General features: G+C 44.3%; 2 protein-coding genes across 4 annotated transcripts in view; one reads left to right on the top strand and one right to left on the bottom strand.

The window, feature by feature from the left end:
* Positions 1-2,817, bottom strand: part of FHIP2B (FHF complex subunit HOOK interacting protein 2B) — a 12,632-nt gene extending 9,815 nt beyond the window's left edge. The window contains exons 1-4 of one of the 3 annotated variants that reach the window (XM_039324193.1): positions 2,708-2,817; positions 2,532-2,610; positions 2,241-2,410; positions 5-109 (exon numbers count right to left, since the gene is read on the bottom strand). In XM_039324193.1, coding sequence (XP_039180127.1) covers positions 5-109; positions 2,241-2,410; positions 2,532-2,610; positions 2,708-2,758 — 405 coding nt within the window. In that variant the 5' untranslated portion in view covers positions 2,759-2,817. The remainder of the gene's footprint in view (positions 1-4; positions 110-2,240; positions 2,411-2,531; positions 2,611-2,707) is intronic. The other 2 variants (XM_039324192.1, XM_039324191.1) reach the window with 2 other exon arrangements.
* Positions 2,736-15,426, top strand: NDUFA10 (NADH:ubiquinone oxidoreductase subunit A10). The gene is made up of 10 exons (XM_039324210.1): positions 2,736-2,912; positions 4,597-4,765; positions 5,707-5,922; positions 7,519-7,605; positions 10,866-10,987; positions 11,455-11,534; positions 12,560-12,614; positions 13,069-13,154; positions 14,466-14,574; positions 15,081-15,426. The coding sequence occupies exons 1-10, from the start codon at positions 2,757-2,759 to the stop codon at positions 15,147-15,149; spliced, it is 1,149 nt and encodes a 382-aa protein (XP_039180144.1). The 5' UTR covers positions 2,736-2,756; the 3' UTR covers positions 15,150-15,426.
* Positions 15,427-15,483: the final 57 nt, after the last annotated feature.

The raw sequence follows: 15,483 nt of genomic DNA, 5'->3' as shown, positions 1-15,483 counted from the left end.
TCACCTGAACAGGCCGGTAAACACTGAAGTAATGCAAGAGAGGGCTCTGCATCTGCCCCAGCAGGCGACTGAAAAAGAGAAGCACCTGTGACCTCATTCCCGGAGGATACTGTAGGAAGCAGAGAAACAAGGCTCACATTAGGAAAAGTTCCTTAAAGCTTTCCATTAAAAATGTCCATCAAAGACTACATTACTTGACTATCTTGAATGCTAATGGAACACAGTGATAGTCTGAACATTAAACTGAAAAAGCATCAGAATGTAGGTACGGGTCAAGTACAATCTATTGCAGAATAATTGTTATTAGTCCTATGGTTCTGAAGTAATTTCTTGTCTGTTTCCCAATATATGATTTAGGGGCCATCTTGCACAAATATGAATTGTTAAGACCTGCTCCAACTTAAGACTTTTAAGAAAGACCTCAACTCCATTTGGCTGAAGTGATAGGCTCTGTTACTAAAGTTAAGTAGTTGCAGTGAAATTGAAGCAAGATCTGAGTATTCCCATGCAAAGTTTACACTTTTTCCCCCTTTCCCTGGCTGTCTCCTCTGACTAGTCCATCAGTGCCCAATAGTATGCCCTTTTGATGTTTTGGGAACCACTTTGATGCTTAGCACTGCTCGATATAGTTTCCAATTCTGTTTCCAGGACAGGTGTCCCTGGCGGTCGGCTTATTCTAGTTTAGCACCTCTGGTTCTTGTCAGCCTGTCTCTCCCCTCTCCATTTATCTTCCCATTCCCACGCCCTAACTTTACTTCCTAAATTCCTGCCCCCTCCTCACGTTTTATAGCAGGAAGGGGAACTCATCAAATTTGCAGATGACACCAAGCTGGCAGGAATAGCCAACGCTCCAGAAGATTGGCTTAAGATACAGAAGGATCTTGAACATTGGGCCTTATCTAACAAAATGAAATTCAATGGTGAAAAAAGCAAGGATCTACATTTGGGCAAGAAAAAACAGTATAGTATCCATGGTACCTGGCTCAATAGTAGTAACTGTGAGAGGGATCTTGGAGTCATTTAAATATGAGCGAGCAGTGTTCTGCAGCTGCCAAAAAAGCCAACACAGTGCTAGGCTGCATTAACAAAGGGATAGAATCAAGATCACGTGAAGTGTTAATACCACTTTACAATGCCTTGGTAAGGCCACACTTGGAATACTACATCCAGTTTTGACCACAATGATGTAAAAAAGATGTTGAGACTCTAGAAAGAATGTAGAGAAGAGCAACAAAGATACTTAGGGGACTGGAGGCTAAAACAAGAACGGTTGCTGGAATTGGGCATGTTTAGTTTAATGAAAAGAAGACTTAGGGGTGACATGTTAGCAGTGTTCCACTATCTCAGGGGTTGCCACAAAGAAGGGGGTCAACATGTTCTCCTAAGCAACTGAAGGCAGGACAAGAAGTAACGGATGGGAACTAATCAAGGAGAGAAGCAACCTAGAACTAAGGAGAAATTTCCTGACAGAACAATTAATCAGTGGAACAACTTGCATCCAGAAGTTGTGAATACTCCAACACTTAGTTTTTAAGAAGAGATTGCATAATCATTTGTCCGAAATGGTATAGCATTTCCTGGACTAGAAGACCTCCAAGGTTCCTTCCAACTCTGTTATTCATCTGACTCAAAGGATGCTAGTGAAACAAAGACGCTGAAGATGGCAGACCTGACATTATCTTACTTTGATAAATGAAATTAATACAAATAAGACTTTTTAAAGCAAACAGACAAAAATGCAAATGAAGCCATAGTAAAAGATTTATCTTCATGATTTATTTGGAAGAAGAATGACCGATATTTAGGTATAGAATCTCTAAAGCAGCGGTTCTCAACCTATGGGTCGCGACCCCATTTGGGGTCGATTGACCATTTTTCGGGGGTCGCCAAAGAAGGCGATCCGCCATTTTCTCCCCTCAGGGGGCGCCGCTGCGCATGGGCACACCACCGCGCACGCGCGCCACGCATGGGGCGGCGGCGCCCCCATGCGCGCGGCGCCACGCATGCGCAGAACGTTTGTGTGACGGGGGTCGCCGTCACACAAATGTTGAGAACCACTGCTCTAAAGAGAAATGAATTTGGAAATTATGCCAAAGAGGCCAGAATAAGAAAGGGGTATTTCCAATTAGGTAAAGGAATGTCTGAGTTATGACTGGAAAAATCTTCAGGAAAGACCTTGAACCCCCCAAATTGTGCCGCTCTCATTCCTGAGAAAAGGGAGGCACCACAAGAGGAACCACCTCTGCTTTCCCCAGAGTGCTGAGTGTCTCCAGGATTTTGTGCTGCAGCAAGTATTCCAGGCAGGGTCCCGTCTCCCCTTCCTGCTGTTGCTTCTCCTCGTAGACCAGGATGTCCAGCATCTGTTTTAAGCGCCAGGGAATGTCCGTCTGCTTCGCCGACTTGTTTTCATCTTGGGGAAAGACGGAACATCAGCATCAGCATCAGCAGCCAAATACTCGGCAGCACAGCCCCCCGCCCCCCCGCCTTTCGGACCGCTAGGAAGTCGCAGGGCCGGAGCCAGAACTTCCTACCTGGGGCCTCCAGGTAATGGTGGGTGACGCCCTTCCAGTGCTCCGTGAAGGCGGCCGGGAGATCGAGGCGCGGCTCCTCCTGCAGCGGGCGAGAAGGCCCGGTCAGGCGACCCCCGCCGCACCTCGCCCATCCCACCCGGCCCCCCGGCCCGGCCCGGCCCCGCAGAGCCACCCACCGCCTCCACGGCCCGCCGCAGCAGATCGCCCAGCCGGCCCAGCAGCGCCATGGCGGCGACGCCCTCCGCCCGCGCCCGCTACGTCATCTGCGCGCGACCGGGCGCAGGGGCTGAGTCTTGTCCCCGCTGCCCGGCTGTCATGTCCTTGGCTGCGGTGCTCCGCGCGGGCCGCGCCCGGGGACGACTCCCCGCCGGGGGGCTGCTGGTGAGGAGGGGGCCGCGGGGGGAGGCGGGGCCGGCTCGGCGGCCCCTCAAGGGCCTGGACCGCGTCGAAGGAGCGGCCGGAAGCGCCTTTCCGCCCGCCCGCCCCTCGCTGCCCTTCGGTTACTGGGGCTATTCGCGTCCCGGCGGCCCCGGGCGGCTTTGAACCGTTGGAAAGGAGGAAGACCACAGCGGGCGGGAAGAAGGGCCGACCGCCGCGCATCGTCCGGGGGAGTGGGGGCTTTCTCTGGGGCGGCAGCGGCGGCGGCGGCCTTGGTCTTGTTTACTCCGAGGTATCCGGAGCAGTTGCGCCTCGCTCGAGGGGGAGACCGAGGCAGGCCCGTCCCTCCCCAGCCGCCCCATCCTCGAACGGTTTGGGGATTTAAAGTGCGGTCCTGTGCAGAGCGCACTGTAGTAGTCCAGCCATGCTGATCCCCTAAGGGCTCAGCCCCCCAGGTGGCTCCAAGGAGAACAGGCCAAGCATTGGGGGTCTTGGACGGTTTCAAGCCCCAGCAGGGGAGGTCGCAGCGCTTCCTCCCACAGCCCCGTCCTTAAGACGCTCCTGGGGGGCCGCTTTACGAAGGTGAAAAGGTCAAGGGGACCCCACTCCATATAGACCGACCCAGCCATCGCCCCCCCCCCCATTCCCTCTAAGCTAATAATGTGACGAGTGAGAAACCAGACCACCCAGTTTGCCACTTCAACAGCACCACAGGGGTTGGTCTTGAAGTGGCAGGACTTAAGAGTAGCCCTGTCCAGTCTTGGTCCCTGTAGACCCAATGCAATGTCTCCCTCCCTCAAAGTCCAGCTCCCCTGCCAATTCTGCCACATGGCCCTCTGTTACCTCCTCAGCCTCCACATCCCTGGTAGCCAGCAGCTCTTATGCCTGATAGTAAGGTTTGTACCCTGTAACATAATTGCTTGCCCTTGACAGGCACAATAAAGGCCTTTTTGTATCTGAAGTGAAGATTCAAGCACATGCTTAGATCCTAAAAACTGACAAAGATGTCACTCTCTCAGCCCAGCTCTCCTCACTGTGTTGTGGGGGAAATGGCAGGAGGAGAGAGTATTAGCAATGTACCACCACCTTGAGTTATTTAGAAATTAATAAAGGCAGGATAAAGATCTAATAAATAAATACATTTGGTGTGTCATTTCAGAGTGTTAGTGAGAATTATGCTGTCAGTTACTGATCTTTATTCCTCCCAGTGTGATGGCAGTTTAAATTGATCAGGCCATTTATTTTAAATGCTTATAATGTGCCTCTTTTGAAACTATTTTGTGAGGGTGAAGGTTCATTCTCCAAGCTTATGGGTTGTTTTCCCAGCGTTTCGTTACCAGGCTAGGTAACATTTTCAGCGGACTTTCCACAACATTCGGAAACCAACCCACAAGTTCAGAGAATCTTCACCCTTATCCTACACTCGAGCTACAGATATTCACCACTATTGCAGACTATTTTGTATTTGAAGACAGAAGTCTGGTGACTATCTTTTATCATTCAGGGCGTTCAATCGCTCTCACCTTTTATGAATTGTTATGTTCCTTCTGTTTATGTTTTTGATTCAACTATTATATCTAAACCTCTGCTTGATAGATAATTTTCCCCTCTCCAAAATGTCTATGTGGAATATTGTAAATAATTATATAGAACATAGATGTGTGTTTGACAGATATTCTCTCACCAGGGAAAGCTTCATGTCAGTTCCCACAGGAACCTTCAGTATGGCTGGACAGCGTATATATTGGGAGATAAAGCTAGTGCAAAGTTCACTGAATACAGCAAAGTCTTCACAGTGGATGGTAATCTGCATGCTGGCACAGCAAAACTTTCCCAACAAGTGGCAGAAATATTGGGTATGTAATGGGCCGTTGTATATTGCTAAATTGTGCAGTTTAGTCACTGAATATCAAGAATGTAGCACTAGTATAAGAGATACAAATAAGAATGCTGCCAACAAAATGATACCTTCTTTAATTTCTTGTCTATCGTGTTAGCTTCGGGTCAGCTGCAAATCTCACTTTGAGGCAAGCTGTAGTTGTTATCCTTCGGTGAATAAGAGAGAGAAATTGCCTAAGGCTCCCAAGTAGCTCATGCAAGCCTGTTATATTTAGAATTGAGAAGAAAGAAAATTGTACGTGTGTGTGTGTGTATATATGTATATGTGTGTATATGTATACACATACACATATACATACACATGGCTATTGCTTTCATAATGAAATAATAATTGCTTGTGCACATAGTCATTGAGTTTTGTGTGTGTGTGTGTGTGTGTGTATGTGTGTGAATGCAAGGACATAAATTCTACTTGTGTTTAGGTGATGCACAAATGTGTCACAATGAGTACAGGTAGAGCTCAACTTACGACCATAGTTGAGCCAAAACATTTTTTTGTTAAGTGATTGTTAAGTGAATTTTGCTCAATTTTATGACCTGTCTTAACAAGTTGTCAAGTGAATCACTGCTGTTGTTGAATTAATAAGTGAATGTGGCTTCCCCATTGACTTTGCTGGTCAAAAGTTCGCAAAAGGTGATCCCGTGACCCTGGGGGTGGTGCAACGGGCATAAGTGTGAAAATCAACCATAAGTCACTTTTTTCAGTGATGTTGTAAGTTTGAACGATCACTAAATGAACTGTTGTAAGTCGAGGACTATCTGTACTCTTTTCAGAAGAGGTTTTCCCTCTGTACAAGAAGAGGACCGTCTCTTCAAAGAAGATAATTTCACTAGAATCTGGGAAGAATTTAATTTTCTGCATCAGAAAAATATTTCGCCTTTTTAATGTCCTTTGCAGGTTTGCGATATTTCCCAGAAGCCAATATTCATTTGTTAGACAGTCTCACGGGAGATGGAAAAAAACTGGATTTAAAATATAATGGCAGTTGCTGTCTGGAGACATTTTACAATGAGCCTAAGCATCCAAATGGAAACTCTTACCGGCTTCAAGCTTGGATGTACTGTTCCCGCTTTCTACAGTATGCAGATGCTCTCAGCCATCTCTTGAGTACAGGTGATTAGCAACATTTTATTAACGTAACCAAGTGAAACAACAATTGGGATTCCTGCTGTGTAGCAGTGTCACTGCCTGAGCACCTCAATGGGTGGCCAGATTGGTGATGGGGTTCTCCAAGCTTATGGTCCCAGGGGACTTCAACCTGCCTTCTCCGGGAAGGGGGTCAGAGGTCGCTCTGGCGTTCATGGCCACCATGACCATCACGAGACTGTCCCAGATCACCTAGATGCTGATCATCTGGCGATCATGGATTTAGGGGAGATAGTATTTCTCCCCTATCATGGTCAGATCACTCCTTAGCAAGCTTGCGGTTCTCTGGAATCAGCCCCTGCTGTAGGGAGGCTAGATTGGTTAGGTTGGACCACCTCAGGACTTGGAAGGTTTCAGAGGAGCTTGCAGTTGGTCTGGGCGTGGTCATACCTGTGGACATGCTGCACGGTCTGACAAAACTCTGGTAGCTATTTGTGACTTTGAACTGGATTGCACTGAGCAGCCTCTCTGCAGCCGTGGATCCTGGAAGGTCTCCTAGTTTACAGAAGAGCAGAGGGAGATGAAGCAGGTGAACCGATGCCTAGAGCTCTGCTGGCAGACAACAAGGAGTGGACCAGTGCAGTCTAAAGCTGCTTTTAGAACCTGCCTCTTGATACTAAGAGAGGCAAAATATAATGCATCTCTGCACTCTTTCTTCATCCATAAATTACCATCTTACACCTTCATTCGGGTAACCCAGACCATCTTAGGAAGAAGTAGTAGTTATGGAGTTCAGCTGCACGGTTGTTGTGAGGAGTGTGCTGGGCACCTGACAGATGAAATCACTTGGATTTGCTCTGCATTGGACTCCAGCCTTGAAGCAGGTTCAGTGGAGGCTGCCAAACCTAGATCTTGCAAAGTTGTTTGTGAGAGTTTAATGCTTTGGGGGCCACCTCACCTCAGCTTGGCCCCCTCTGTGGTAGCTCCATGGTTCTCCTGGCTGGTTCAGGCTGCCTGGGGAGGGACTTGCGATTCGGTTTGGGCGATGGTTTATTCCTCTTTCCTCTTAAGGAGGCAGTGGTAGGCCTCTTGCTCAAGGGGTCATCCCTCAGCCAACCTTGCCTGGACAATTTTCATCCTTTCCCTTTTAGGGCAGGTGTAGAGAAATGGCCACACTGCAGCTTCAGTGGACTCTGGATGAAACTGTTTATTCGGAGATTAGGTTAACCCAACTGGCTGGCCTTTCTCAGAGCCCCAAAGATCTGATTTTGAGCCTAGGTCTCGGGCTCCGAGTGTGTTGGGTCTGTCTCCTGGTTATACTAATGATTAATGATTATTGTGTTTTATTTTTTGTTGTTTTATTTTTATATTGTTCACCAGTCAGAGTTACTTGTTGAGATGGACACCCATATAAATTGATTAAATAAGTAAAAAACCTTAGGAAACCTGCTTTTCTAAAAGCGGATTTTCCTAAAAAGAAACTGGGAAATGAAAGAAATGCACAGAGGGGTAAATGAGCCACCTCAGCAAACTAGGGAGTGCAAAATGTTTAAAACACGAAACTAGTCCAGACTGAAATGCCCTCTAGTAAATTTTATGGCTGTGATGCTCCCTTCGTTTCAGGACAAGGAGTCGTGCTGGAACGCTCCCCCTACAGTGACTTTGTTTTCCTGGAGGCCATGTCAAAGCAAAACTACATTCACCCAAGGTGTAAGTAATGCTCTCTTTGATCAAGAAGTGAAGATTGCTGGTGATCTTCCTAACCTTCTATTCCCCCAAATTTTTACAATTCTACATTCAAATTCCCCATCCCATTCTTAGAGCTATATTTCTATTCCCACTGAAATTTCCACTGGGGTTTATTTTATGGTCAGTGACAAAGTTGTGTAGTAGCTTTTCAACATGGACGTTAGGTTGGGGTGATGCGATTGGATCCTCAGTGCAAGAAAAGATTGTGAGTTTTCATTCTTGGTATAACTTTAGTGCAAAGCTGACCTAAACCTGATGAACATGTAGAAATAACACAAAATATTTAAAACAGGATTCTTTAGTTAGAAAAACCATCATTTCTACTTCATAAGTGTTGCCTTACTTATGAAACATATTTGTATGCAATCATAATGACTCTTGGAAGCTCACATTGAATCAGTACAAATAACAAAGCTCCCTGCAGAACAAACAACAAAGATATTTTTCTCAAGAAAACAGAAGAGATTTCTTCAAGGAAGGGATGGGGTATTTAGTTTCTTTCTCAAGGTCTTCAACCTCTGATTTTCATCTTTTATTTATTCCATCTTCTGATCAATCTCTACTGACTTGTCTTCTATTTTCTGAATTCTTTGTTCATTCTTTGTAACCATCTGTCAGAGGCTTTCTAGTTGAGAATTTATGTTATTAATTTCTTGATTCATTTTATCAAAGTTGTCTTTTGTCTCATTATTTTTCCTTGTATCTTCTTTGTGAGAGGAGATTGCCTCTTGGATTGCTTGTAATGCCACTTGCATTTCCTTCTGAAAAGTGTTAGATTTTTCTTGTTAAAGCATTGATTTGATTGATCTCTGATACACAGGGCTTGCAAAGGTGGAGAATGAGGCTGAGGGCGTTTTCTTGCCAGTTTTAGCTAAATTCAGAATACTCATTTTTGTTTCTACCCCCCCAAATCTTTTATCAGCTCTAATACTTTTCCCAAACGCCCGCCTTAAACAAAACCATTCAATACCATAATATATCATTTAAATTTGTCTTAAATATCTCTTATAGTTCTTGTCTGTAGTCTCTGTCATCCAATACACTCCCTGAAAGAAAAGGGAGCACAAAGAAAAAAGATTAGTAATCTACTTCTATTTGTGAGGCTCACTTCCACAGCAATTGTCCAAAATCCAAGGTTATAGCTCAGTCAGAATTTATAATTCGCAAGGTCCTACTATTCAAAGTTAATAGTCCATAGAACCTTCTCCAAGGGAAATCACCAACAGTTGAGCTTCCACTGTCCTTTCTGAGATTAAAAATCTATAATCCAATGGGCTCCCCAGGCAACAAGAAGAAAAAGAAAAAAAAAACAAAAGGAAAAAAAATGGGGAGAGGGAAAAAAAGTTTATAATCTTCTGACACCAACTCTAACCAATTGTCCCAAAATCCAGAGTTGCAATCTACCAAGGTTATAATCCCAAATGTCTTACTGTTGATAGTTCCTTACCATTCACTCTGTCTCTGAACGGTTTGTAAAATTACAGGTCAAACAGTATTTGTAATCCAAAGAAGGTTGACTCAGCCTTCCATCAAGGTTGAGTCAGCCTTCCATCCTTCCGGGGTAGGTAAAATGAGGACCCAGATTGTTGGGGGCAATGTAAATATATATATACATTGCTTACAGGTGTACACCGCTTAGAGAGTGCTTGCACTTAAAGCGGTATATAAGTCTCATAAATAAATAAATAAATAAAGAAGCCAGATGGCTTCAAAATAGTTTGTAGTTTTAGTTGTAATCCATCCTGCAGAAAAGACAACCCAAGAAGTTTTTCTCTTTTCCCAGCTGCAATCTACAAGGCTACTGAGTTCAGAGATATCAGAGGATTTGGTCTGTATCTGTGTCTGGGCTTCAGGCCAAGTTCCCTCACTACAGACAAAATATAAACAGAACTTAGTGTGGTTCTTTTTTCTCGCCAGATGTCATCAGGTGTTTGTTTTGTAACTTTCCAGCCAGGATTTTTTTCTTAAAGCTTTACTCTGATACTCTCCAAGGAAGGTAAAAATTTTTTTAAAGTAAAGTATTTTAACTCCCCAAACTTTTTTCTCTCTGCTGTGTCCAAGTTAATTTTATAGTATTCTCTATTTTCCCCCAAGAAAGCTTAAACCACCACTTTTATTCTGGGAGAAGGGGTAAAAAAAAGGAAACCTCCCTCCTTCCTTTAGTTCTGGGAGTTTCCTTTTTTCCAAGAACAAGTTTTTAAATCGTAGAGGAAGGAAAATAATCTCATCCAGATTCAAATGCTCATGCTTGTTAGAAGCCGCTTTTTTCTCTGGAGGTCAGCAGCTTCTGACTGGCTGCATAGGTGTGGCCAGTCTTTCTCCTGTTGTTCTGAGAGCTTCCTTGGAGCAAGTGGGTCAGCCGCCGTCTCCCCACGATCTAGAAGGGTCCCCTCTTGCTTTGTCACCTCTCTGGGGTGACTTCAGGCCCTTTTCAGGCCCCCAGCAGGAAGAAACCGGGCGTGGGAGGCAGAGCCCTGCTTCCTTGCGTCCATCTTACCATAATGTCAAAACCGGAAGTCAAAGCTTACTGCTTTTTTGACAAAGTGACTAAATTAGTAGATAAGGATAATGCTGTGGACATAGTTTACTTAGACTTCACTAGGCATTTGACAAAGTAGACAGCTTGTTTGTTGGTAAGATAGAACAATATGGGATAGACAGCATCACCACCAGATGGATCCGCAGTTGGCTGACCAACTGCACTCAACATGTAGTCCTCAATGGTATTACCTCTACATGGAAGGAAGCATGAGGGAAACATGGGGGCCAGACAAGAAGTAATGGGTGGAAGATTATTAAAGAGAGATCCAGCCTAGAAGTAAGGAGAAATTTCCTGACCATGAGAACAATTAATCAGTAGAACTGATTGCCTCCAGAGGTTGTGGGTGCTCCATCCCTGAAGGTTTTTAAGAAGAGATTGGGCAACTATTTATCTGGAGTGGTATAGGACAGGGGTGTCAAACTGGCAGCCTGCGGGCCGAACGTGTCACCCTGGCACCGCAAAGGCAAAAACCATCATGATACGTCACGATACATCATGTGACGCGATCGAGTTTGACACCCATGGCATAGGATCTCCTGCTCGAGTAGGGGCCTTGAAGGTCTCTTCCAACCCTCTTATTCTAAGTAAGGAAGCCCAATGCTTCTGCTTGCTTTCCTTAAAACACGTTGCATGGTTAGGTGAATAAATCATTTGCATACGTATGCTGCTTTTTTTGTAGGTGTGAAACACTACTATAGGATGAAGCATCTTAGTATTTGTGAAATTTTGCCTCCTCACCTGGTCCTTTATATTGATGTTCCTGTCTCAGAAGTTAAGAAAAGGATTGACAAGATAGGAGAGGTAAAGTTGCATTTGTGTCTCAGTTTGTGACCAGGACAATTTGTGCTGTTGGGGGTTTTGGCTGTTTCTCTGTTGCTTAAAGCTGAAGTTGAAGCTATTTGGCAGGGACAAATTAACTTTAAATATAGGCTAAGTCTTCCAATATCTATTGCTCCTTGTTTTTAATCCAGCAGCTCTGAGATGGATTGACTCTTAGTTTCTCTGAGGAAGAAGCTCCCTGCATGTAGTAAATAGATCCCTTTCAGATCCAGCTGATCTCACCTGAAGGGAGTGGTCAGCTGGTGATGAACCTCCTAGAATCCACCAGGATTGAGGTGGTGGGTCCATGGAGGGAAGGAAAGAAGTTTGCTCAAAGATGCTTGGTTTTTCCATAAATATTTTAAATTCAAGAGCTAAAGCGTAAAGCCATACAAATCTGATCAAGTCAGCTAACAGAATTATTCTCATGAATCGCATTTTGTTTTTAGCCCTATGAAAAAAACGTATCAACAGCATATCTTCAAAGCATTGAAGATGCCTATAAGAACTCTTTCCTGCCACAGATGAGGTAAGTGGAATGTGGGACGTGCCTCTTTTAAATGGTCAGAATTCTGTGGAATACTCTGAGCTTTTTAACCAGATTATGCTTTTTAAACTTTTTAATAATAACTGTTTTTTTTACTTATATTGCTTTATATTTGTTGTGTACCACTCAGTTACTTCTAGCGAAGTGTGTGTGTTGGGGGAGGGTGTATAGCATTCTGACAAAAGACTACCAAGTGATTCCAGCAAGATTTGTTTTAGATAAATTCATGCTGAGGTCTGATTATTACATTTGGTCTTCAAGTTGGTTGTAGACTGATCAGTTATTTGCGCTCCAGGCTCCCCAGGGCCAAACACTGGTGATCTGCCCTTTCTTGGATCCTTCTCTCTCTTCGTTGACCCTTAGGATTTCTTTCTTTATTTGTGCCAGAGCACCTTCAAATTATAGACATATAACATTCCACACTGAACAGGTAAAATAAGTAAAATAACATAAGTATAAAATAGATCATAGAGCACATATAAAAAGTATATAAAATAAATAGGATTAAAAGTAGATGACATCCACCCAGTATCAGGCCACATCAGCAATCCTTTCTCTTGCCTGCATGAGGTCTTCCTCTGTGCATTTGAAGGCCATTGTGTGCACTGTAGTATGTGTGAGATGGATTGTTCTTCTGCACATTCACTCAGAGTATCTTCTGTAGAAAAGCCCCATTTTCTTAGATTGTCCTTTGACCTTCTATTTAGCAGTTTCCATACAGGCCAAGGTTGTTCTTGACCAGGCGGAAAGCGGCTGTGTGGTTGTGGCCAGTGGCCTGATAGCTTCTTACTCACCTTCCAAAATTCCAGGGCGTTTTGTGGCAGCTGCTTGTTGAAGAAGCTCTTCCTTGATTTCAATCTTAACCTTGCAGGTTGTTGGCGTATAATAGGTGTGTTTCTGCAGAGGTCACTTTAACCCATGTTTTCTGGATCTCTTACTCCAGTTTTAGATTTAATGATCTTGTATTTTCTAAATCAAATGGCTTATTGCTATTCTTTTCTTTCTAGTGAGACCTCGGAGATCTTGCAATATACAGCCAGTGAACTTGACAGCATGGAGAGAGTAAGTGGTAGGAGCCAACACTCCTCCCTTGTGTAGAAGGCTTTCTAGTAATATATTAGACATCACTTGCTGGCTTTAGGTCACAAAGAAATCAGACTAAAACAGGCCAAAAGAAGTACAGTTATTGTAAGCGAAAGGAGGGATTTAAAAAAAAAAAAAGTTGAAGGAACTAGCATTTAAACAAATAAAAGATGGAATGTGTTACGAAGGTAAAAAGTTGTGTAACCATTTAACATTAATGCGAGAAGCAACAGTAGAATATTTTTTTTGTTTCTTTGAAATCAGATTAAATTTGCAAAAGACAGAAGCAGAATTTTTCCACTTTTTATGTTGAGAAAGTTGGACAGGTGGGAGCTTTGTACCATGAAGGAATTGGGGTCAACTCTTCCCTCACCAATTAAAAGATTTCAGTTTGTAGGGTTATAGGAATTGATTCCCATCTTTTAATTTACAGATTATTGAAGACATTGAAATGCTGAAATTTGATAAAGGACCTTGGCTTGTACAAGATGATCTTACCTTGCATTACTTGAGGTGTTGGTAAGTTCAGCACTCACGGTTGAGAGACATGCTGATTTTTGGAATTTAAGACAGGAAGCAGCCCGTAAGAAAGTGGCCTTCTTCCCAAGAAGCATTTGTGGTGTTTAGTCTGACTGGTGTAATCCAGAGCTGTGACTCCAGAGGGATTTTGTACCAAAGCCTCCTCCAGAGAGCAGGCTGAGGTATTTCTCTTGTGAAGCTGAGGTAGGAGGCAAATCCTAGAAGAGGCTCCAGGGTTTCCATGAGTACCTTACTCTGGGCTTCGAGAACTATTTACATATTTCATTTTACATACAGTATCTACACCTCTCTAACCATAGCATAAAATGTGGAGATTATGGCTGTCAGAAAGATTAAAACAATTTCCAGGGTTGACAGTACATATGTGGATCAGTTTATAAATGTTATAACTGATGCTTGTTTTCCATTCTTTGACACACAAACCCCAATCATTTACCCTTCTCCCCGCTCCCCGCATCCTGCCACGTAGGGAAACTACAGTGGAGCAGATTTGGTGAAAGCTTTTCTGTTGCTCCCCAGTAAGAAAAAATGTGTCGGGATTGACTGTAAAGCTTGAAGAGGCACAATCGGAATAGAGAAAGCTTGCCTGCCCCCCTTTGTGGAAAGTGTTGGGGTGATTAGGTGGCCCTGCAGTGCTTGTCTCCTTTAGGGCTCTTGATGGGGGGGGGCAGATCCACTCTGCCATTTCTTTCCCAGCAGGGAAGGGAGAAACTTTCTTTCCCCCGTGCAAATCGTACAGCTCCGATGGAGACGCCAGGAGGCCTCTGTGCAGGAAAGGGGGCAGGCCGGGTCCTCCCATGCTTTTTGTTAGGAATCTCCATGCTGGCTCACAGCAGCAACAGTTTCTCTTATGCTTTTTCAAGTTATATCCAGCAAAGCCAGCCATCATTTGTCCCCAGCACCTAATCCTCAGGAATTAGTCTGCTTGTACCCGGTGCAGGCTTCATTTTATCATCAGAGACAATTTAACTTGTGTTATTCTTTCTTTCTACCCTTGTGCAAGTTATACATCTGCAAAATCTTCCAGGCTGAGAGTGAGTGACAGCCCGGGTAGGTTGTGGCTTCCTTTCTGTGGGATGGTGGAGAAGTCATGGAGATGTGCTCCATCCCTTTAGCTAGAGGAAGAGATTGCTTTCTATATTCACCAACCCAAAATCTGACCTCAGATACTTTGCCGAGTGAGGAAGTCCACAATTCATACTTGGCTAGCTTCATAGTATGTCTGTTTCTCCTACTTGCTTCTTGATTTCTTTGGATCAATCACCGTTACAAGCTTTCTTTTCCTTTCAGTGTTAATGACAAATCCAAACTACTGAGTCCTCTGACGGTTCCCGACTACATTCCTGAAGTCACAGTAGGAGGCCTCGATGCTGACACAATCTACCACAGCTACAGGGAGGTAAGAGGACATTCTCTGGAGAAAATCCGTGTGGCCATTAAGTGTGAAGCCTGAACCAAGGCTGGTCCTCGGTCAAGAAGACCTTCGGCTGCCTGTGGAGAGACTGGCCATCGGCCGCTTTGGCCGACCACAGCTCGTTTTTCTTGGGGTGAGCCTGCTGCCAGTCAAGTACTCCCGTTTGAAGGTCACTGATTTGTTTTGTTACTGGATCTTAGACTGGTAGAGTTAAAGACGAAATACATTTTATTAATAAATTATTTTGATTATTTTATTTAATAATTTGAAATTTCAAATCAACTGATGCTGGACCAGTTCTTCTCACAAAGCCTTGGAAACGCCACTTGGAAGAAAGCAGAGACTTCCCTGCCAAGTGTCAGTTCCCAGGACTTCCTGAGGAGAAAGATCATTGGATCAAGGATACGGGACGGACCAGCTCAGAGAAGCAGAAGCAGAAGCAAATGTTTACTTAAAGCTGAGGGATCTTCCCTGCTTTCCTTTCATTGCAGCTTCCTGGACGCATGTTTGCACCAGGTTACAATGCTGATGTGGGAGACAAGTGGATCTGGCTAAAATAGCCCATTTCCTTGGAAGAATGAAGTTGGCCACAGAAGGACGATGAAGCGCCTGTTAAGCTGCCAGCTGTAAATAGGTGACATCTTTAGCAAAGGTGGCAGGTCTTCAGCTGGAAGAACCAGCCAAAAAGGAAGTTATCTTCACGCTCAATCAATATTCGTCTGAGCAGAATCCCACTAAGACAAAGAAGGGACACTGTGGCAAGCTTGGTGAATAAAATGGCATCTAGTCCAACCTGGAGCTTCCTATATTCCTGGCTGAAAACATGAAGTCCCTCAATATGGTTTTTGTCCGTATCTTTTGTCTTAGCCCCCGTGCTTTATTTCCATCAGAAGG

Source organism: Crotalus tigris, unplaced genomic scaffold (assembly GCF_016545835.1).
Source record: "Crotalus tigris isolate CLP2741 ecotype Arizona unplaced genomic scaffold, ASM1654583v1 scf7180000024293.1627790, whole genome shotgun sequence".
In the NCBI taxonomy this organism is placed as follows: Eukaryota; Metazoa; Chordata; class Lepidosauria; order Squamata; family Viperidae; genus Crotalus; species Crotalus tigris.
Note: the sequence above shows the minus strand (reverse complement) of the source record. Positions and strands in the feature narration are given on the sequence as shown.